Here is a 24,387-nt window from a genome sequence, read left to right as displayed (position 1 = left end):
ATGTAGATTCCTGCTCAAGGTATGCAATGCATGGTAAAATCAAGGTGGAGATTCATGAATTTCTGGAGATCTTTGTGTCAAGGAGTTTGTTTTGTGGATTGGGATTCTCCACCAATTTATGGTGTCTACTCTGATGAAGATGAGATCGTGGAGGTGAATCTTCTCCTTGTAATCAATCAGTAATCCAAAAAGAGGATGCTTAGTGCTTTTTAAGGTCCCTGCACAATTGATAGTGACAGCCTACTATTTTTGCATATAATGCCCATGTTCGCTTTCATAAGCGTCTACATGGAAAATATTTTGTTAGTATTAAAATTTTGACCATATATTATCTATATATGTTCAGAATGTTGGGAAAAAGATTGTTTCTTCACACTGTACAGAGTTGGATGATGTGCTATATTTTGAAATGATTAGATTTCTTAAGATTTTTCAGTACGTGTCTTGGTGCTGAAAAGGAAGTAAAGTTGTGCTGATCCAGTTTTTAAAGATGGCCATAAGGCATTTGCAAATGGGTATGCTAATTTTCTTTGAAGACAGATTGCGTACGAAAAACTATCATCTATGAGCATGAATTTTTTGAAAAAGCATTCAGGAAAAGGAGCCAACTATTCTTTCATGTGGGCATCATGGAAAGAAGGGTTGGATTGTTGGAAAGCCTTCTTTGGGATTTGAATAGATTTGAGGAGAAAGTTTCAGCTAAGGGTGAATTTTCTCTCACCTGGAGGGCTAATGCCAAGCTGATATGATTATACAATTGTTGATGCGTTTAAATCAGCTTTATGTCTTGAATGTGACTTTATTTTCCTGCTTACTCTTCCTCTTTTATTTGTCACTCATTCCAGCTCTTTAAGGGTATTTTGGTCAGTAGACATTTATTTTAAAACTTAAAAAGTTATGTGACTTTTATTTTAAGTCACATGATTGTTTAAGGGTGTTTTTGTCATTCCGTGTTCTAATTTCTGCTGGACAGGTTTACAGCTTCAAAATTAATTGTAAATGATGGGCTGAGATGATTTCTTTGCTAGAACAGCCCTGGAACCTTTGAAAATGGTTGTTCCAACTTCCAAGTAGTAATCACCAGTTTTTCGATTACTTAGCATTATTTCCAGCCTGCTATATTCAGAGTGCTTCCTCTCCTTTTCTCCTAAAGATTGAGACAAGGGTGTTTGGGCCCTCTATTTCCTTTCTTATTTGCATCTATAAATTTTCAAGGAGCCTCAAGGCATGCTCTTTTGGTCTTCTCCTTGTTGTCTTAAGACTCTTATTGCATGTGGGTTGGACAACTTTCAGGCTACTGCTTGGCTTCAAATGAACATTATTATATTTAAGTATAAACTGAAACCAGGGTAATCTTAATTATTTTTATTCTTATTTTGTATAAATCCCAAAAGTGTAAGAGGGTTGATAACCTGAAGCTCATGTAAGAAATATGGTTTTAACTGTGTTACTTTCAACTTGGCAGTAGACACTGCCTTCATTTTTTTTTTAATGCATTTGGAAGAAATATTATATGCTAGTTATGTGTATAAATTACCTGTTGATCATTAGTTTTAGCCTACACTGGTATATTGAAGAATCAGGACTTAATTATTGTTCGCTGCTGGAAAAGCTTGTGGGTAGGAAAATTGAAGGTGGTTGAATGGAAATAAAAGACATCATGTGCCTGAAAAACAATGCATCTGTATATTGCATTCTTGAAAATTTTGTTCACTTGCATCTAATGTAAGAAATCACTCAGCAACTTTGACTGATAAAGTTTCGCAAACAAAAACATATTTGCGGTCATGGAAAATGATGTTATCACTGAAATAGACAATAAAACTAGCTTCACTATTTTGTGGACAATAATTAAGCTGCGCGAGTTAGTTGGATGCTTTGTGGTCCATTAGAATTTTTTGCTTGCTGACTTGAGTTTCTGATATTAACTTGCTGGATTCAGTATTAAATACAAAGTTAGGAGGATACACAATGTGCAAACTGATGGATGCCATGTGGGCCCCAAGAATTTTTTGCTTGGTGGCTTGAGTTTCTGATACATACTGATGCGATAAGTATAGGAATATAGGATTCCATTTCTAAGTTGTACTCGAGCTATTACTGTGTTGTGTTTAACTTCACCTTGAAGTGGATGATAAATCTATTCCTCTTTCAATTTTCAGATATTTGGGCCGGAAAGTAGTGGAAAGACTACGCTAGCACTCCATGCAATTGCAGAAGTGCAGGTGTTTTCTTTGTCTGGTTTTTTTCATTTCTATCTTGAATTGTGGACATGAGAAGACATTTCTTATTAGTTATCTGTTTGAGACAACATGCAACTTTTCTATGGTGATTTTGCAGAAGCTTGGAGGCAATGCCATGCTTGTTGATGCAGAGCATGCTTTTGATCCAGCTTACTCGAAAGCACTGGGAGTAGATGTGGAAAATTTGATCGTCTGCCAACCTGACAATGGAGAAATGGCGCTAGAGAGTAATATATCTTTTCTTGTGAGCGTTGTTTTTCATGAGAATGATGTGAAGATGATCATGGCATTAATGAGTATAACATTACTATGTCGCTAATGGATTTGATTTGTATTTGTTTGATTTATATGGATTAATTAAGTTGTTTTCCATCTCAGTCGCAGACCGTATGTGCAGATCTGGTGCCATAGATCTTATTTGTGTTGATTCTGTCTCTGCTCTCACTCCACGAGCAGAAATTGAAGTAAACAATCTTTTTTTGGGTACCTTTTCATCCTTTCAGAAAATTGATGAGATTCCAAATGTTTGACCCTTTTAGTGTTAGGGTGAGATTGGGATGCAGCAGATGGGTTTGCAAGCGCGACTTATGAGCCAAGCATTGCGTAAAATGTCAGGAAATGCCTCCAAAGCTGGTTGTACTCTAATATTTCTGAATCAAATAAGATACAAGGTACTTTCTTTGGTTGGTGTAAAAATATCTTCAGTAAACTGTGGACAAGGGATGGTTGCGATTATTTTTTACTTAAAAGACCTATGTGCTGTTTAATGTCTATATTTCTCTATCGAAATACAGTTCTCTTCTCCAGGAACCAATTTAATGGTTTTGTGGATTTTGCAAGATTGGTGTATATTACGGGAATCCTGAAGTGACCAGTGGAGGTATTGCTCTGAAGTTCTTTGCATCGCTTCGCCTTGAAATACGTCCTACAGGGAAGATAAAGTCTGTAAGCACAATAACTGCTTGATTTTTATCTTCTCATATTGTCTTGTTGCTGTTCAGTTCTTCAACAGTTAACTCTAGGGAATAATGCATCATCTACATTGTTTTAGGCTAAAGGTGATGAAGACATTGGTGTTCGTGTTCGAGTTAGAGTGCAAAAGAGTAAGGTAAACCTAAACTATCAAAATTTGTTGGGATTTTTTGTATTTCACTTGAAAGTAATGAAGCATGGACACAAATACGAGGCATGGGTATGAAGCAACATGGATATGAAACGTAAGGGACATGCTAGTTAATAAATATATGATACTAATGCTTAGATGGATGAGTGGTATAACATTGAAAAATAAATTAAGGAATGAACATATTTGGGGTAAGTTAGGTGTAGCTCCTATAAAAGATAAGATAAGGTAGAGATGACTCAGATGGTATGGACACTTGCAACGTAGGCCACATAGTTCGCCAGTGAGGAAGAGCGAGTTAGTTATTGTGGGGGGTAGTAGAAGAGGTAGGGGTATACTTAAAATAACTTGAGAGGAGATAGTGAGTAAGGATTTAATATCTCCGAATCTTTCAAAAGAAATAGTCCATAATCGCATAAATTGGTGGAAAAGGATTCATATAGCTAACCCCACCTAGTGGGACTTAAGGCTTGGTTTTGTTGTTGTTGTTATGTATGAAACATAATTCAATTATATTATGTACAGAAAATATTTAATTTTTTGACATTTATATAGCTCAATGTTAGGAAATCCAATGTAAATGCATATCCATCCTTTTTCCTTTTCTATTAAATTGATATTTTCAATGTGCTTTTTCCTTCATAAACATTGACAAGTTTATTGCAAATTTTTTTTTTTTTTAAACATTCTATTACTTCTTTTATAATTATGATTTTTCACGAACAAAATAAGAGATTATAATGTTACAAGGTGTTATAATATGTGTAAAGCCTATGTTAAAAAAAAAAACAAAATTGTGATTGTTCAAGATTTATCAGACTTTGAAAATACAATTTTAAAGTCATGAACACATTTATGAAGTGTCAAATACGTGTTAAAAGGGGAACTTGAGGAATATTGTGTCTGAGACAGACAGGGCACCCTGTACAGGTAAATGTGCTACATAGCTCCAAGCCTCCAAAGAAGCCAATTGCTCTGCAAATGCCGCAGTTTAAAGTTCATGTGCAAATTTTTTATTTCCTATCTTCATTTGCACTGGATTAGCATTAACATGATCTATGGCTGGAGGTATTTCAGTCTAGAGTTCTATTTCTGTTCAAATCTATAATATGAAAAGAACACGATGTGTGATACGTGTCACTCAAGTCAATTATGTAGGAATTTGCAACTCATTGTGGTCCGCCCCTTTTCCCGGACCTCGCATACATGGGAGCTTTGTGCATTGGGCTGTCTTTTTTTTTTTTTTTTTTCTAGTTACATTGAGGTCCTGACGGAAAGTGAGCTAAGCTAAGCTCTTGGCTCCTTGGAACATCCTGGACATATTTATGTAGTTATCTTGTTCCGGGGTACTTCAAAATTTTCTGGACTCTGATATCTAACTTGTTTAGTGGGCATGGAAGATATCGGGACCTGGGATCAGTAAAGTCACACTAAGCAACCTCTAGGACATTGTCTCAAATTGTATGCAAGTGTAATTGTTCCTCAACCAGTTGTGCTATATTCACAGCCATGGCTGTTACTTACCATGACAGGACAAGAAAGCAGGTGCTTAGTTTCAGATTGAACGAAAGTCCTCGGATCTGAGGCTGGACAGATTGGGGAAAGGAATTTTTGTGCGTAATCCAATTTGCAATTGATTGTGAGGATCTCTTTGGTGGTGCTGAAGTGGCTTTTGGATGGGTTATTGTCAGTCTTTGGAAGGTTGCGGAGGTGCTTCTGAAGCACTGGAATTGGGTGGGCGCTCTTTTGGATGCTGATTAGGCCTACAGAGATGGGAAAGTTTGCAATAAAATGATGAGATTTTTTTTCTTTGTTCCAGGGGGATGATAAGACCGTTTGGAAGCACTTAAAAAAAGTGCTTATAGAACTCATCACTTAAGACAATTGCTTGTGCAGAAAAAAAGTGCTGTTTGGCATGTTCCCAAAGAAGTTGTTATTAAATGTTATGGTGTTTAACATGTATGTGCAAGATTTTGAAGTAGGAAAATTGGATGGTTTGGTAAAAATGGCTGGATTTTGGATATTTGAGACTTCATCTAACTTAAAAATCTATGTTATGTCCCATGTTTTCCCAAAAGGTTCTCCATGGGTTAAAAATGTTTATTTAAGATGATTTGGGTATTGAAAACCACTAAGAATGAGGAATGGGGTTTTTCCATGATAGGAGGGAATTCTATGGTGCCTGAAGCAAGATTCTGAGCTAGATCATGGAGTCAAAATGGCCATAAGGTTCCTGTAATTGAAATCTTCCAAGATGGGGGAGGCGATACAAGAAGCAACATGAGAGTGTTGAACTGCACCATTGATTCTGGCAAGTGATTTTCCATTGTTGATTGAGTTAATCTAAATAATGTGGTATTTTGTTTTAGTAGTTTTCTTTGATAGAAAGTGAGGTGCAGGAGGCTGAACAATGTTACTTGAATTCAAAATCCATTTTCTCTCAGAATAAACCGAAATTTTTCCGGAATGTTCTGGGTTGTGGTGCCATGGTACTAAGTTATGCAAGTCGTTCATCTTGATTAAGTTAATATGGGTCTTCACATTTATTGTAAAGCTAAAAGAAAAGTTTCAAATTTGGATTCTGCTGAAGATTAATGTTGTGGCTCTGACTGTGTCATGGTTTGTAATGAGTTGAGGTAGGCATAAGCATCCATCATGGTTTTTTTCTCGTTTCATTATAGCAGATAAGAAAGAGTTCCATTTATAGGGGCAATTGTGTTGAAAACAACGGTGAAAACTGGAGGGAGGTCGTCTCCCCTGTTTTTAGGGGTCAATTAATGTAAGTGGATGCGAGAGTAACTTCACCAATGCAGGTCAGCTAAATCAGAGTACCCATGGGTTAAGAAGCTTAGGAACCATTTAGTTAAGGATCCAAAAAAACTTGTATCCAGATCTTTGTTTTTGAAAATGAAACACTAAAAGTATATGCAATTTTTGCATTAAAAAATGCGTAGTTTAGTTTTCCGAAAACAATGACAAAGAACGTGTTTGGCAGTAGCAGGGGTGGGTGATAAACATGATGTTGGCAGCTGGTGGTTGGTGATGATGGGTGCTGGTGGGTGGTGTGGTGGTGATTGGGAGCAGTGGCTGGCGGTGGCAGTAGTGGGGGTTGAGAGGAGGTGGTCGATGTTGATGGTGGACGGTGGTAAGTGGTGGTGGGTGGTGGTGGATGATGGTGGTGGGAGTGAGTGGTGGCTGATGGTAGTCGGCAGTGATGGGCAGCAGTGCATGGTGGTGATTGGCATGGTCGGTGGTGCATGGTGGTGGTTAGCGATGGTAGGAGGTTGTGAAATGGGATAAAATAGAATTGGGAGTTTTGTATTGTGTCTGGATTCACAGAAATCATTTTATTGAATCCTAAAATCAGGATGTTTTAGGATACAATCCTGAAAACGTTCTGCAAAAATGACTAATGAAATGCATTTTCTTTGTACTTCCTGTATCCTTCATTCTTGGATACAGAACTATATTGAAAAACTTAACCTAATGGGCCCTCAGATTTCCTAGTGGATTCATCCTTGTGATATTTTTGGAAAATAAATTGGGTAAACTAATATCCATTGAAGAATTTTCTGATTTAGGTGGAAGTCCTTCATTGTGAATTCTTTTTGGAGAAGAGGCTTCTGGGTGGTGGAAGTTCTTCAGAGTTTTAAATGATTTAGTGAAGGAGCATGGAGTGCAGAGTTGAATGTCTCTCAACGTTGTCAAAGCTGAGAATACACTATCAGTATTTCAGAGAATATGGCAGCAACCTAAATTTGTTGATTTGCTTAAATCTAGAACTCAATTGAAGGAGGATAAGAGATTTGCTGGAAATTCTAGCTGGAAATTGTAGGATGGAGAAGAGAGAGTTTCCGGAGCTTGCAGTTGGAGACAGATTTTAGGGTAAGAATCTTGGCCATTTTTAAAATTTAATTATAATGGATATACGAAGAAGGTGAGGGAGGTTAATGGAAAAGGTGGGATTGAGCTAGATGTTCTGAGCTGTAGGCTGTTGTAGTGGAGATTGGGCCTTAACAAATGGGCCAATAGTGAAATGGAGAAAGCCCAAAGAAAGGGAAAGAGAAAGGAGTTGGGTTGGTAGGTTCTGGGCCTATTCTTAAGTTGCAAGAGAGGCCCAATATGTTTGTTAGGGCTGGATATAAAGGGTCGGGACCAGAGAGAGAGGAGGGATTACGAAGGGAGGAGGTGGGAGATGATAACCAATGTAAGAATTGGGAATCAAGGTATTGAAGATTTGGAATCCATAAAGGGGACTGTTAGATTACCACTACCTAAAAGCTTAGGCTGTTGCCTGTTAGGCTGTAAGCCAACAATTTATATACTGTAAGCCAACAATTTATATAAAGCTTTAACACTCCCCCGCACGTGCCGCCTGATAGCACGTGAAGAGGTAAACACAAGATAAACAACACCCATTATAGGGAATAAGATAATTCTTAACAAACAAACACCCAGGACCTCTTGGCAACTTGCCTTTGATACCATGTTAGATTGCCACTTCACCTAAAAGCTTAAGCTGTTAGGTTGTGGGCCAACAATGTATATCAAGCTTTAACAGGGACGAAATGAAACAAAATCCTATAGCTGTCAGAACCTCTTGCTGAAATGCTGAGAACAAGTTTTTGAGACATGGGATGCTTTTTTTTGTTTTGGGGGGGGGGGGGGGGGGGGTTGTGTTGAACATCATGACGGTTTCAAAATTTCAGAGCATTGTAATGCACATGGTTAATAGTTGATATAGATTGTTGGCCCATAACCTAGCAACTTAAGCTTTTAGGTAAGTGATGGCCTAAGGTATGTACCAAGATGTCCTGGGTTTTAGTGTTGTTGTCTATGTTTATTCTATAGTAGTTAAAAATTATCTTATTCCATGTAATGGGTGGTGTTCTATGGTTAAAAATTATATTACACCATGTAATGAGTGGTATTATATGGTTGTTAAAAATTATCTTTTTCTATGTAATGTGTGGTAATCTATGGTGGTTAAAAATTATCTTGTTCCATGTAATGGGTGGTATTAATTGTTTGATTTTCTCTTCACATGCAATTGGGCTTTATATGTGGGGAGTTTAAGGCTTGATATTCATTGTTGGCCACACCTAACAACTTAAGCTTTTAGGTAAAGTGGTTGCTTAACACGCATAATTTGGAAATTGAGGCAAGAGAGAATATGGGGACAGATAGATTAAGGGCAAAGAGGGTGTTGCTAGGGGGAATATGGGCTTAGCTCTTAGCCATCTCGGTCATCCTGTGAGAAGGAGGAAGGTGAGATGGACAGTATGAGTGAATTTGGGAGAGGACTTTTGCTTGATAGATTCTCATGGTTTTAGGGATGAATTTTTTATCTCAAGGAGAGCAGTAAAAATGTGAGGCTTCTAGCTCCAATACTATGGTTTTGGAGGAGATTAAATCATTAATCAATAGGAGAAGGGAGTCTGGATTTTTGGAGAGAATGAACAGGTTGGTGTGTGCCATTTGAAGGAAGCTGCAGGCCCAAAAAATTCTGTAGTTGAGGAAGGTAATTCGGATTGTCCCATATAATCCTAATTCTCTAATTTCTTAGATATTATGTCAATTTCGATACTTTACCAAGGAGGTCACATATGACCACTACAAAGATAGCTTGAGGAGCTTCTAAGCCCGTGCAAGGCATTCTTATTATTCTAGTCATCGTTTTGCTAAGGAGCACTAAAGGGGAAGAGTTATTACTATTCCATTAGGGGGTGAGAGAGACAACTAAGATTCTCAATCCCATTAAAGATGGTTAACCCATTTGGGAGGGAGATTTAAATTGTCTGTTTCTCCTAAGATGTATGAGAAAGAAAAAGAGGGTGTAGAAAGAGTTTAAACATTTCGAAACTTCAATAAATTATGTTAGGGAGTGGGTACGATAGTGAAAATATGATGCTAATGAGTTGGAATGTAAGAGGGATTAGGATTTAGGAAATTTTATTTTTATTTTTAAAAAAAAGGGGATTGGTTCGAGGATTGGTGTCTAGATACTCTCCTAATGTTTTGCTTGTACAAAAAACTAAGTTAGAACGTGTAGATGAGGGACTTGTTTGGGAAATCTGGCCAGGCAGAGGGAAAGATTGGACTATTCTTTCTTCTCTTGGGGATTCAAGGTGTAATTTTGATGGTGTGAGATTCTTAGATGGCTACTTCAGTGGATTGTAGTAGGGTTTTTTCTCTTTGCTAGTGCTGCTGGAGGTGGGGGGGGGGGGGGGGGGGGCGGGGAAGGGAAGCAGTGGTGGTTCACTTTGGTTAATGATCCTAGTAGGCCTACCTTTGGGTCCCATATTTGGGAGAATTTGGGGGCTGTGTATGTGTTATGTTCTCGTAGGTGGGTGATTGGGGGTGATTTTAATGTAGGTAGGTTTTTGGTTCTTTAGGGAGTGTGGGTTGACAGATATTCCTTTGCAGAATGCTAGGTTAACTTGGTCGGCAAGAGGGGATAGGGCAGTGGTCGGGTGGTGACTCACTCTAAAAACCTTAGAGAATAACTCCCAAGTATAAGAGTGTCACCAAGTAGTATTAGGGAAGTCCCGAAGTCATTTCCATAGGGAACGGTATGTTTGAATTCCAAATTTAACTATTATAAAAAATTAAGAAGAATTAAACACTACGACTAATTAAAATGTTATTTAAAATGAAACGGGGTTTTCAGGCATAGCCCAAAGATGGTTCGTTTTTCTTTTGTATGAGATTAATAAAATGTGTACTCAATGGACTTAAGGAATTTAAAATGTAGCGTGTTTATAAATCCAAGCGAGAAGCGAAACATAGCTACATAACAAGTTTATAATTCATGCTCCGATTCCCTTGGTGCTAACATTACTCTTGTCCCTAAATTAGAGGAAATTGAGGATGTGTGTCGAATGAATTATGGTTATCTTTGCTTAAGGAGCTAAAGCAATCATCAACATCATCTAATCCACCTATTTCCAACAATAAATGGCAAAGTATAATGCTTATGCTCTAAGGGGCATTTTTTCAAACAGCTTGTGTGCACCTTGAAATTAAGCTAGGTTCTAGTCTCCTTGAGTTGTAAAACAGCCCATAAACACAAATCAAATTAGCAAATTACACAAAAAAAATGCAACAAATTAACCCAACAATAACTCATTCAAAGACAATAAACTAAATGGATACTAAAATGAAAGGAACAAACTAACCCAACAATAACTCATTGCAACAATAATATAAAAGATAACAACATTAAAAGAACAAAATAAACCAACAATAATTCATTCAAGACACTAAAATAATTGGACAATTAAAAATAAAGTTGCAAATTAATCTAATGATAAACTATTCAAGACAATAAAATGAAAGACAAAGAACTAATTAATCTAATATTAACCCATTCAAAACAGTAAAATTCATGACATAAAAAAATGAGGAGCACTCAATCCAAAAATAAGATATTCAAACAATGTATTAAAATGAACATTAAAATAAAGAAACAAAGGAGAGAGAAGGAGAGAGGAAAGAGGAGAGACCCAATGGCTGAACACAGCCTGCTGTGTTTAGCACAGCAGCTGTGTTTTTTTTTTCTTCCTTTGTGGTCTGGGCACAGCAGCAGCTGGGAAAAGCTGCAGTCCTCCAGCCCCCCTGTCAGCGCACAGCAGTCCCCAAGATGTGCTCCTCACGGTCTGTATATATTTTTCTATTGTGTGCACAGCAGCCCCCTTTCCTCTTGGTTTCTCCCTTCTATGTGCACAGCAGCAGCTCTCAATAAGGCTGCTGTCCTCTCTGCTTTTTCGGCTACCAGCAGCTCTTCTTTTATGCACGGCCTCCCCCAAAAAAGAACCCTATGGCCCCAAAAACTTAAAACCCTACGGTTCCTTCAGCACACATGCCCTCTTTTGTGCATGGCCCATGCATGGTTTTTCTTTCAATGCTGCGCATAAAACAGCTCATATAACTTGACTCTCTTGCTTTATTTTTTTAATTTCCCATCTCACCTCTCCAACTCTCCCAGCCACATGGCCCCTTTAATTTGCATGGGCCATGCAACCTTTTTTGGGCTTCATGTGCTCACGGCCTCTATAGCCTCTCCACGCCAGCCTCTCCAATTTCATTTTGAGCAAAGGCCCTCACAGTCACCTCACGGCTGTCCTCTTCTTCTTCATTCTGCGCATGGCCCATATTCAATTGCACGGGCCATGCAAGTTGTATATTGAACCTTGGGCCTCATGCTCCCCTTTGTATGTAATTTAAATTGGGTCCAGCTCCACAAATCCTAAGGCTGCATGATGTGTTTCAAGACTGCGCATGTGGCTGCTTTAAAATCCTTTTATTTCCAATAATGCCCTGCAATAATTAAGCATAAGTGTTCGTAAATTTACGGGCACAAATAGAATAAAAATCCTAATGTTATAAATTGAGCTCCATTTTAAATAATGTGCATAACTTGGGCATTTAATCCAATTTGCAATAACCAATTAACACATTTTAAACACCTTAATTAAGCAACTTTGACACTTAATCAGGTGGCTAGATCATTTTCTTTTCAGCGATGAGTAGAAGGATGAGTTTTTTATCTAACCCTAGAAACTCTATCTGTACTTGTGTTAGATCATTTCTTGTGTGGCAGGTGTCTAGAAGGTGAAGTGGGGGGTCTACTCCTTTTCGGTTTGAGAACATTTGGATCAACATGGTTTTTTTCATTTAGTGATTAGTGAAGGAGAACTTATCACGCCCCGAACCCGCAAATGGGCCCAGGTGTGATTTTAATAACCTAACTTGTCACTGTATCATTTAAAACATACATGATACTACACTGAATGAGGGTCCGACCTCATGGGGTACATGTACACCCTATACACATTCACATACATATCCATACACATTAAATACGTAGCGGAAATATTCTTTCTAATACGTACATCGTACCATACCAAAGTCTATACATGACTAGAGTCTAAGCTTCAAAATACCATACATATCTCGGGTGTCTACAAAACCCAATATTGACAACCCGGTTACAAAATCTGTACTTACATAAGTACTCTGCGTAGCTAACCGACACCCACGCTCCCGAACGCTAGGATGCTAGTTTCGGCTACCCAAAGGACTTGAAAAATATTTGTATATTCGGGGTGAGACACCTCTCAGTAAGGAAGAAAGCAGGTTATATCAATGTGTGGCATACAAGTGTTATTTCGACATAAAACATAACACGATACAATTCTAGTATTTTCACAATCCAGTTCTAATACATACAATACCAAACATACAGTTAGTGTCGTCACACTCAAGCACCCGATATCTTGTGATAACCGAAGCCTCACAGCGATATCATGCTAATACGGTGTCCACTCACACCCATCGGTGACCAGCCGGAACAAACAGGTGATATTTCACACCCTCGTATATAAAGTCGGACACTCTTGCCCACGGTAATTAGCCGAGAGGTGGCAAAATTTCACAAAACTTGGAACAATTTTGGAACTCATGTTCTTATACTCATCAGCGTACGGTAATAAGCCGCCCCTAGCTATTTTACAAAACTTGAAACATTTTACATACAACAGTTCATTCCACACTTATTTGAGTATACAACAATCATATCGTTTTCAATTGGAGAAATACAGTTTAATACAAATACAGGTACAGTCATCTCATTACTACAATTTTATACAACATATGATTTTCTAACCGAAATAGAGATGATACCCGAAACCTCCAATTTTTTTTCTCAAATCGTAACATGAAAATCCCGCATTTTACCCGATAGATTTTCCCAAATAAGTAACCAAAATATACATACAATCATAAACTACATGTTTACCGAATTCGATTTCAAAAATAACTGATATAAATAGAATTCCCTTACCTTTTCCCGAATACCAAAATACGAACTCTACGGCTCCAAAACTATGAACCGAGTTCCCAAAACCTAAACATCTAAGAACTATACTTCACTATAATTCTTACTACTACATATATACCGAAACGAAACTGAAATCGGACCCTTACCTCGGTTTTGGGTCAAAACCTGAAATTCCTCGAAATGAATTTCAAATCCACTAAAAACGTAGAGATTCCTCCCCTGATCCACGCAGTAACGTCAGATTGTTGAATCAAGCGACGAACAACGAAGAATCGAAGAGAGAAGGAGAGATTCCGCTAGTTCTAGAGAGAGAGAGAGAGAGAGTTTTAGCTTTCTTAGCAACTAAACAATGAAGGAGGATATTTATAGCCCCTTTGACCCCGGCCAACCTTGTCAACGAAACTGCGCCTTCATTGACGAATCATCTACACATTTCGTCGATGAACCGGTTCCTTCGGCGACGAACTCTATTCCGATATTTTTTAAGTCGTTCGGTATCTCTTCGTCGACGAGACTCTGAATTTCAACGACGAAGAGTATGAGGGCCTTCGTCGACGAGAACAATTGCTTCGTTAACGAAGCCTGCTAATTTACCCCTTTTTACCCTTTCTCATTTATTCAATCTACATATCTCGGGTCGGGTTCGTACAGAACTGGAATATATGTGATGTTGTAGGTTGGGAGGGAAAGGTTTATGAAGAAGATTAAGGGGATTAAAGATGAGTTGAAAAAGTGGAATTTAGAAGTGCTTGGAGATGCTAAAAGAAAAAAAGTAGCTATTTTGAGTGGATTGTGTTTTCTAGATAGAAAAGAGATTGAAAAGGGGTTATAGGAGGGTATTAAGCGATTTAGTTTGAAGAATGAGTGGGAAAGTGTAATTTTGGTTGAGGTTTGGGGTATGCGGCACAAATGAAGTTTAGATGGGAAAGGAGGGATATTCAAAATTCTTCCATAGGGGAGCCAATGAGCAAATGAAGTATGACTTGTATATGAGATACGAAGTTGAGAACTGGGAGGCTAGTAGTGATGTTCGGGTTAATATGGGATGAGGCATAGTTTTAAAAATTGGTGTGTAATGGTCATTAAGTAATAGTATTGATGGCGATATCTCAAAGGTTCTTGGACTCACAAACATAACATCGGTTGTAGTGCTGTAATGACCATTATGGACCATGGTTTTAAATTGCAGTAGCGGGTAGCGTAACGTAATGTAATGGGTGTAATGGGTAGCAGGAGTAGCGGATGTTACATAACGGGAAGCAGGTGTAATAGCCGGTAATTTTTTTGAAGCACACACAACCTTGTGCATATTAGCATACTTTAATGTTTTAAGCTTTTAGCCATTCTTAGCAAGAATTTAGTGTATTTTGGATCCTTTAGTTTGAGTAACTAAGTCATTTGGTAAGGGCAACAAGTTTACATATGTTTTAAACCACCATTGATAGAAAATTACGTGTGTGTGTGTGTGCATGTATTTATACTTCTCATTGTTCTTATTTTCGATAAATTCTTATGTGTAATTAATTAATAAAACAAAATACATATACACTCCATTAATTTATTAGACACATAAGACATACGAATAATATAAATATAAAATAGTTAGAAAAGAAAGAAGGTTGAAGTTGAAAAATAAAGGACATAAATATCGCATTACTAATATTATAAAAAAAAATTATTTTCTTAACAAGTTAGTATTTTGAAATTGTTAATTAATGCATCTATTGTGAGTATTTAAAGAAATAGTAAATTTGTTTCATTGTCATCCTTATCATAATCTTTTCCCCCTCTTGTCACTTGGTATATTGAGAATGATGTATGAAAGAGAGAAAAAGTAAAAAATAAAATATTTTTTTGGTGTAACAGTCCTGTAGCGGTTACGTAACGGCGGCCAGAGTGGCCTTTACATAATTGTCGCGGTCCGTAATGGCCGCTACGGCCGTGATTTTTCTTCCCATCGATTTCGTGGTGTGTAATGGTATTGGTAACCCAAAAAATCGTTACGTAACTGTCGCGGCCTTTATTTAAAACCATGTTATGGACCATTAAAAATTGATTAAATATTTTTTCTAAAGACATTTAAAGCATCAACATGTGAATCTATATGTTTTTAGTAAGTTTGCTATTGCAAAAAATGAATTCGCAGACGTGGTGTTAGTTATTTTTTTTGTGAGTCCACAATGACTTAATGGTTACACTATGGCCATTATCTTTACCTGTAGCAGTATCATTTTTCAAAATCATGGAAAGAGATTAATGATCTTTTCAAAAATCTTTATATTGAGGAGGATTTACAGATGCCTATGATTGGAAGGGTTACATTGGACTCCTATTTCGATGACTCAAATGACTTGGTTGGAGAGGCCTTTTGAGATGGAGGAGATTACGGCAATGGTGTTTTTCTTAGAGAGGGACAAGGCTTCTTGGCTTTATGGTTTTGAAGCTACTTTTCTCAAAAGTTTTGGGATGTGGTGAGGGAGGATTTAATGAGGGTGTTTTTGGAGTAAGGTGGGGATGAATATTAATTTTACTTTCATCAACTCTGTTCCTAAGAAAAGAAGGTCAACTAGGGTGTCCGATTTTTAGACTATTTGTTTAGCGTCTAGTGTGTATAAAATTTCAGTCTATTAGTTTATTCTCTAGTGTGTATAAGATATTGCTGAGGTACTTGCTAATAGGTTGGGGGTTGTCCTTAGTGAGATTATTTCTCTTGCTCAAAATTCTTTATTGGGTGTTGGCAAATTTTGGGTGCTGTTTTATAGGCGAATGAGGTGGTGGAGTATATTTTTTATCAAAAAAGGACGGGATGTGTTCAAAATAGATTTTGAGAATGCCTATGATAGGGTCAATTGGGGTTTCAGGGATGGGGTGCTTTTGAGGAAAGTGTTTGGTGTTATGTTGAGGAATTGGATTAGGGGTTGGAAATTTCGACAATTTCATGGAAATTTAAGACTATGGTTACAAGTTAAATACATCTATGTTGTATATGAGGTGGAAAAGTTGTGATATAATATGTGTATCAAACATATTTACAAGATAATGTGCATTAAACATATTCTCAAATTAATACAAATTAAATTCATGTCATTTAAATATTATTTATTATACAAATAATGATAATTTAGACATAAACGGTTAGATAAAATGTTTTTGTAAGTTTATTTTTTCATATAATTTCAAAAGTTCAATAAGAAAATAAAAAAAATTAAGAGAGGAATTTCACTTCACTTTTAAATTTCTCGTTTGAATTCTGAGGGAATTTCATTTCATAGTTAAAACTTCGGCAAGTTTCGCTATAATTTTGAGATTTTGATAAATTTCGACATAAATTATTTAAAATGGAAATTGACTGCCATTTCAATTTCGTGAGATATGGAAATCGGAAATTTCAACAATTTCATGGAAATTTAAGACCATGATTGAGACTAGGTGGCTTTATTAAGTTGATACTGGTTTCTATTTTTGTCTTTTTCTTTTGTTTTGAGGATTTCTTGTTCTCCTTTATTGTATTGCTACCTTTTCCTTGTCTCAATAATGCTTCTTGTTCTATCCTCTCCGCCCCCCCCCCCCCCTCCCCCCCTATAAATTAAAATGCTATTTGGGTTAATGGGTGGGATACCAATGCTAAATTAAGATGTTCTCTTGGGAGTCCGTTGAGGTCCATTTCTCAGATTAATCCTTCTTTCTCCCCTCAACCTAAACTTGAGGTAGGGAAGGGTTCTCGTATCTGTTTCTGGAAAGACTCTTGGCTGGAAAACACATCCTTTTCCACTTACTTCCCTCTTCTCTTCCATTTGAGGTCTGAGCAAAATAGAGCCATGTCTTTCTTTGTTGGGGGTCTGAGTAGCCCTTGGGTTTCGTAGAGTCTAGGAGACCTCTTAACGATAGGGAGATGGTGGAGTTACCCTCTTTGTCATCTTTATTGAATAAGGGTAACTTTTATTTGGGGACGGATGTTCGGTTTTGGTTGTTGGATCAGTTGGAATGTATTCTTGCAAATCCTTTTTTGAATTATTGTTTCATTCTAAATCTTCTTTTCCACTCTATCATTTTATTTGGAATGCCAAGGCTCCCCCAAAAATTAAGGCTTTCATTTGGTTGTACTTAATAAAACAAATACTAATAATTGCTGTAAATCGGGAGACCTTTGGTTGTGTGCGTGCTCTGTTACAAGAACTCTGAGACAGCTTCTCATCTTCTTTAGCACTGTGAAGTTGTTTGGAGGATTTGGAATAAGCTTTTTGGTATTATGGGAGATAGCTGGGCCAAGTTCTCTGACTATAAAGGCCCTGTTTGAGGACCAAATGCTGTTGGCTTTTGAGGTGGTTCATCACGTGAGCGAATAGGGTATCCATCACATGGAGGCCTATTAAGCAAGCAAAGAGGGTTTCAGGAAGGCTGGTTTTAAGGCCCAGCAAAGTACACAGAGGTTAAAAAGTGGTGGAGAGGCTCATGTCATGATTTCAGTTTGATATCAAGGATATTGTGCAGGCAGAAGAGATGAAAGTTCGTGGTTCATTGAGTATTTCTTCTCTGGAGAGATTCGAGTGGTTATCATGTTACTTGGTCCAATGAGCCAAATGGAGGGGGAGGGGATATTTTTCCCTGCTGTTGAGGAGTAAAAGATATTTATCTGGAGGATGGAGGTATGTGAATGCTTGAAAGATGCAGGAAAGGCAGGTGTGTAAGTTAGGTTTATACTTGTGGGACACTAGGGCATAAGGGATTTGAAAAAAGGAATCCTCGTTGAAACGAAACGGTTCTAATGGGTGTGTAAGCAGGTTATTGAAAAGAAATAGTGATCGTAGTTTTTATATCGAGAAATTATTGAGCAAGTTGAAGTTAAGGCTCAGAAGTGTTAGTGAGGAAAATCTTATTGAGGAGAAAAGAAAGGTGATGTGTTTGATGATGAGAGTGTCTTAATATTGATTTTTGTGATAGAGGCTTGCTTTTAGATGAGGTTTGGAGATTAGTTTGGGTTTCTGTCAGAATCTTCTGATTTATTGGTTGATGTTTGTTATGTGCCTACATCTCTGCTAGAGTGGGGTACCGGGTGTTTCAATCTTTATCATGGAACGGACAAGGAGCAGCAGGTGAATGAGAACACTGAGGCTGGTGTTTTTCCCATCCCTGTTTCTCATGTGGGGGAGCAGAATATAAAGTAGCTAGAAGCATAAAACTGATGGACAAATTGGGCTTGTGTTTGTCCAATCGGGTGGGCAATATCCATATATACAAGTGTAACAACCAGTGCACAAGTCTCCCATGCCATCCAGGGTTCTCACCTCCATGCTCTTATAGACTGTATTTGTGACTTGATCCTCTAACCTTCAGGTTTGGATGCAATGCCCTTACCATTGAGTCAAGCCTTGCCCTTTAAAGAAGTCAGCATGGATGGTGGTAAAAGTAAGGCAAAGAAAATACAGCAGGAATTAGCTAAATAATAGTGCTCTATTAATTATGATGAAGAGGGTTTGAATAGAGGATTTCTTAGATTTTATTCTGATCTGTTCCTGTTTTGTTTTGGGGTTGTATATATATTCTGATCTGTTCCTGTTTTGTTTTGGGATTGTATATATATATATATATTCTAGTTTACTTTTTTGAGGATTTCTTGTCTTCTCTTGATTGTAACTCCTTTTTTTCTTGTTATATTCTATTTTATATCTAACGAAAACTGTCTCAAATTATATCAATTGAATCTATTATCTAGTCTAGTCTGATTTACCATTGCTTATGTTTTTGATTAATTATGCCATATGGAAACATGCTTTTCTTATCTTTGTCATCATAGGTGTCAAGACCATACAAGCAAGCAGAGTTTGAAATTATATTCGGAGTGGGAGTGAGCAAACTGGTTGGTAAAGCTACTGCACATGTTTTCTTTCGTAAAAGCACAAGTTGTTCTGACTATGATTTGTCTGGCAGGGTTGCCTTTTGGACTTTGCTGAAATGATGGGTGTTGTGGTGAAGAAAGGCTCTTGGTACAGCTATGGGGATAATAGGTTTGTCTTTGAATATTTTATTTGAAACATTTGTTTTAAGCATGTTATTGTTCTGTTTATAAAGCTTTTTTGTTTAAACTTTGAAGGTAAACTCTTGAGAGTTCCAACAGTCTAATTATATGACTTTTCCTCTCTCCCCCCCCCCCCCCCCAATCTTTTTAACTTATGATTTTATGTATTTTGTTTCCAACTTCTTGACTAAGCTTTTCAGTTCTCTTCTGGTTGTTTTAGTGGTTTTGGTTTCTGTGGTTGTGTGAGTGGATGGTATTGATAGCATGGTCCTTTGTATAAACTGCTGCTTTTCCTTTCTTTGTTTTTTTTTTTTTTATTTTTTCTTTGTGAGTTAATGGTATTGATAGCCTGATCCTTTGTATAAACTGCTGATTTTCCTTTCTTCGTTTTTTTTTTTTGTATTTTTATTTTACTATTTTGTTTTTGGAGAATTGCTTATCCCCATTGTGCATTCCACCTTTTCTTAATAAATTTTTTTTTTCTATCGAAATTAAAAAATCAACACTACAAAAGGAAAGCCCTGATATTCTGAAGGATCCATGATTTGGAATTTTAGTTTCAAAATCAAGGAATGTGAAGGAGTGATCACTGCGAGCCATAGGCTAATTACTCAAAAAGGACTTCCAGGAAAAGATTATTGAAGCATTCAAATTCCAAAGCTTTATATTCTGTCTTTCGGAAAGAGATAGAAAAAAAGAAAACAATCAACACCTGAACAATATCTATTCTCTCTTTCAAATTTCTTAAAGATCAAATAACTATTACCCCCATCAGAACCAAAAAGCTAGTGATGGAAGCATTAAAACTCTGAAATAAAATAGAAATGAGGACACATACTGGTAAGAATTCAAAAAATAATAAAGCAAAAATTTTCATAAAAAATCAAAAAATAATAAAAGAATAAAATCCGCCTAAAAAATATTTTTGCTATTTTTCAATTGTCATGCACAATTGAATTTTGAATTGTAATAATTAAATAAAGTAATTATAATAATTTTTATTTTTATTGTAGTATTTTAATTTTTATTATTTTGTACTTTTATTATTTTAATCATATTTTTAGCTGTTATTTGATTTAAGTTCAAAAATAAGCATTTTTTGAATCAAAATTTTAATTTGTCCTTGTTTTAGAAATATAAATCAAATAGGTTGTTGGTTAAAAAAAAAAAAAACAAACGAGGAAAGAAATAATTTGAGATTTATTTGCAAATTGCTTAGGAGATAATAGAATAATATGGTTAACTAGTTTATCTAATAGAATTATAAGGACAAAAATGTTAGATGAATAGAGGAAAAACACTTTAATGCCTACATAAAAAATAAAGTAAATATTCAAAATTGTAGTAACTGTTGCTGAATTAAATTTATGGGAGAAGTTGATTGAATAAATACTAGGATTAAACACGAGGATTTCAGAATTTTGCATGAGAGATCAACCGCAGAGGCTATATATTGATTAAGAAGATTAATGAATAAGTTTAGAAAAAAAAAAAAATAGAGGGATTTGCACATGGTTTTTATTAATGCAGAGAAGTCATGGTGATTTATGGAAAAAAAGACTGGATGGTATGTATATTAATGTCATTAAGTAAATGCAGAGTCAGGTAATTAGTCATGTTAGGACTAAAGGAGAAAGTTTAGAGAATTTCCAATCACAATATGTGTACCTTGAGGGTCCATTTTGAGTCCTTACCTTTTAGCTCTCTTATGGATCAACTTACCGGACATATCCAAAATAAGGCTCTATGGTGTATGTTGCTTTGTTATAATATTGTATTTAGTCTAAGTTGGAATTATGGATAGAAATTTTAGACTCTAGAGTTTTTAAGATAAGTAGAAGCAAGAAATACTTCTCAATGATAGGATGCCTTTAAAATCAATAAAAGGAAATTTCTATAAGACAGCCAGAAGATCAACCTGCCAAGTTATGTGGACCAAAATGTTGGTCAACTAAGAAACACCATTTCCAAATGGTAAGATTGTAGAGATAAGAATGTTAAGATGGATGAATGGTATAGCTTTAAAAGACAAAATGAGGAATGAATACATCTGTGATACAAGCTAGGCATAGCACTAGCATTACTAGAAGCAAGAAGGATATGGTTTGTGATTCCATTCCCAATAGCTCTAGTTTATGGGACTGGAGGAGCATCATCATCTTGTGTTTTTACTAGTATTTTTGCACTTCAACACTTCTAATCCAAATAAACGCTCCAGAATAGTTCAATTTTATGAAGATATTACCTTAGATTCTGCACAATGCCCTAAGCGTATAACCAACCACACCTAAGGGTAATTAAGATTTGGAGTTTTTTTTTTTTTTTACTCATTTTTAAATTTAGATTGATGGCTTCAATGGTTGTAAATGAGGGTGTGTTGGGGCTTACAATAAGATAGGGTATTTGGGCAGTCGAGGAAACAAGGATGTTGATTGTGGTTGCTGAAACATTGCTATTTTTGGGAGTTAGGGCTTGGATCAGGGTTTGATTGAGTTTAGGGTTTCAAAAATTAGGAATTAAGATTTCATTAGGACAATTGAAAGCCAAGGGTTCCAATGGTGTTCGATTGGGAAGGTTTTGTATGGGGAGGTTAGGTATGCAAGGATGCAGGATTTTGAACTGATTGGCCCTGGATGAAAGGTTGGATGTAGCATTGATGAGATAGGAAGTACAATAGCACTCTGCATGTATAACAGTGGTGGCATGCAGCAGTGGCATTGCATGAAGCTTTAATACCACTTTAATGTTGAATCTGCAGGGGAAATGGGAGAGAAAAGTCATGAAGGAAAAGAGGAAATTATCTCATTACAGTTCATGCAAGTATAATAGAGTTTATATAAAGGTGTAACACTATGCACTAGGGAGCTAAGAAAATAAAACTGTGAAGCCTGATAATAGTAGGGTTGGAGTAGGACAGTAGGACATCACTTTCCTAATAGATTAAACCATATAATCTACTCATTTATTACCTAATAAAATAATTTCATTAAAATATAAAGAAAAATTGAGAAATAAAAACTTCAATAATAAATCTTAAATATGAGATTTTTTTTTTTTTAGTTTTTTTTTTCAACCTCGTTTCTCATGCTCATGTCTTTCTGCTATTTTTGACTGACAATTTAATTGTTTAAAGTGTGCATATGAATTTATGCTAGTTCAAAATTGTTGAGCTGCTATGCATTTGCAACCTTTGGATTTCTGTTCTTGGCTCAATCATGTTATGGTAGGCAAGTGATTCCTGCCTTTATTCTAAAATTTTTTTCAGCATTCTGGTGATGCCTTTTACTTCAAATTTGGACTTGCCCATAATCCTAATGTGTGAATTTTAATTTCTCCCAATGAATAAGTATTGTGCTTATTTTAAAGCATCCATTTTTATCCAAGGACTGCGCATTCACACGCATGCTTGCATAGATAGATTATGATGTTGTGCTTAAAGCATGCTACAACGTTGGAATTTTTGCTGTATCAGACAGCTCATTTCTGCTATAAACCATTGCCCCTATCAGTTTCCAGAGTTTGGGTTTCACTTTTTCTAGCTGTTCATATCAATTGGTCTACTAAACACAATTTCATCAAAAGCCTATATGGTTCACTATCTGTGATTATTATCAATTCGTGAAATAAATGAAAAAAATTTCATGTATTAGTTTCCTTAGCAAGACAAATTTTTACTCCGAAGCATCTTATAAACTTGCTGGTAAGTTGGGTGCATTCAGTCTTATCCAAGTGAGATTTGTCAAAGCACCTATCAGGGAGGTTTCCTTTCTAAACTGATTGGTTGGATCCATTCTATCATCAAGAAAATATTGGGTTCATCAAGTACCATTTTCCTTATTAAAAAACAAAAACCTCTAAAAATTTTCCCAGGATGCATTTCTTATGCCTTTTACATTATCAGTATTTTTAAATATACCATGGTTTATCATTGACTCTACTCTTGATGTCTGAAAAAGGTTAGGTCAAGGACGAGACCGAGCATTACAGTACTTGGCAGACAACCCTATCCTGTGTGTTGAAATAGAGAAGGTGTGGATTTCTGTGCCTTCTAATTTTTATGTTTGGTCTTAAAGTCGGTTAACATCTCTAATTATGTGTGGGCGCGCGCGCGCACATGTGTTAAACAATAAAATCTAAGCAGAAAAGGGAAAAATGAATATTCACTTATATGAACATTTAAAGTGGAAAATATTGTGCATTTAACACCGAATTTTAGTATATGGTGTGTGTGCGCGCGCGCATGCAAATTAAATATTAATTTGCATATGCAGATAGTTCAGCCCATGATGGTTGAGGGAATCGGGCAAGCAGGTTTTCCATTTGCAAAGCATGCACTGACACATCAAGATGAAGATACTGTCGAGGAGATGCAATAAGATATACAAATTCTTCATTTCTTTAAGGTTTTCTGTGTTGATTGAAGCATGGGGTATTTGTGAAAGCTGAATGGGAGGTTCAATGATTTAATCAATCTTGTTTGGTTTAGGTTTGGAGGTTTGATGATTCAACCTCACTCTTAGTCCCTCCCCCATCGCAAACCACCACTCCATTTTAGCTGCGAGAGAGAGAGAGAAGGTGGTATTTTGGGGTGGGGCGGGGAGTTGTTGAGCGGCAGCAGCAGCAGCAGGAGGCACCAATGGAGCGAGTGACGGTTTTTTTGAAATTTATTTGCCTATTAAATTGTTGGGTAAAGTTTTGTCGTTCCATGTCCTTTTCAGTAGTTTATCTTGTGTTATCCCTCGACTTTCATTCAGGACACTACATTTATATACGTGAAGATGCTTGTAATTGTATATGACTAGTGCATTATAGTTTTTCTTTAAAGCAAATCATTTGCGAGGGTTTTTATTAATGGAAAGGATGTATATCAATCAAATTTGATGATTACTTTTAATGAGTTGGATGGAATTTCAACTTGTTAGGTAAAGAATTTTTAATTATTACAGGAGCAATATTCACATTTTCCTTTTTGTTTGTGTATTTAAGTGAATTTTCATAATCGATCTCATAAATCTATGTAAATGAATAGTTGAGTTTGATGCATGGAGTTTGCATCACATGTTAGGTCAGTAATTTGCAACGTGTTGATGGGAGAGGCTGTCTCTGCTTTCCAACCCCTTTTTCCTTTTGTTAATGATTTTTTTTGGGGGACCAAAATTCACTA

General features: G+C 36.5%; 1 protein-coding gene across 4 annotated transcripts in view; it reads left to right on the top strand.

The window, feature by feature from the left end:
• Positions 1-24,099, top strand: part of LOC131144877 (DNA repair protein recA homolog 1, chloroplastic) — a 62,920-nt gene extending 38,821 nt beyond the window's left edge. For 2 of the 4 annotated variants that reach the window (XM_058093801.1, XM_058093805.1), the window contains 10 exons: positions 2,163-2,225; positions 2,341-2,470; positions 2,622-2,707; positions 2,789-2,914; positions 3,084-3,188; positions 3,295-3,351; positions 19,002-19,064; positions 19,136-19,212; positions 23,180-23,252; positions 23,495-24,099. In XM_058093801.1, the coding sequence (XP_057949784.1) occupies positions 2,163-2,225; positions 2,341-2,470; positions 2,622-2,707; positions 2,789-2,914; positions 3,084-3,188; positions 3,295-3,351; positions 19,002-19,064; positions 19,136-19,212; positions 23,180-23,252; positions 23,495-23,599 (885 nt within the window). In that variant the 3' untranslated portion in view covers positions 23,600-24,099. The remainder of the gene's footprint in view (positions 1-2,162; positions 2,226-2,340; positions 2,471-2,621; positions 2,708-2,788; positions 2,915-3,083; positions 3,189-3,294; positions 3,352-19,001; positions 19,065-19,135; positions 19,213-23,179; positions 23,253-23,494) is intronic. The other 2 variants (XM_058093802.1, XM_058093803.1) reach the window with 2 other exon arrangements.
• Positions 24,100-24,387: the final 288 nt, after the last annotated feature.

The sequence above is a fragment of the Malania oleifera genome, chromosome 12 (assembly GCF_029873635.1).
Source record: "Malania oleifera isolate guangnan ecotype guangnan chromosome 12, ASM2987363v1, whole genome shotgun sequence".
Taxonomy (NCBI): Eukaryota; Viridiplantae; Streptophyta; class Magnoliopsida; order Santalales; family Ximeniaceae; genus Malania; species Malania oleifera.
The sequence above is the reverse complement of the archived record's forward strand: the minus strand, read 5'-3'. Positions and strand labels throughout refer to the sequence as shown.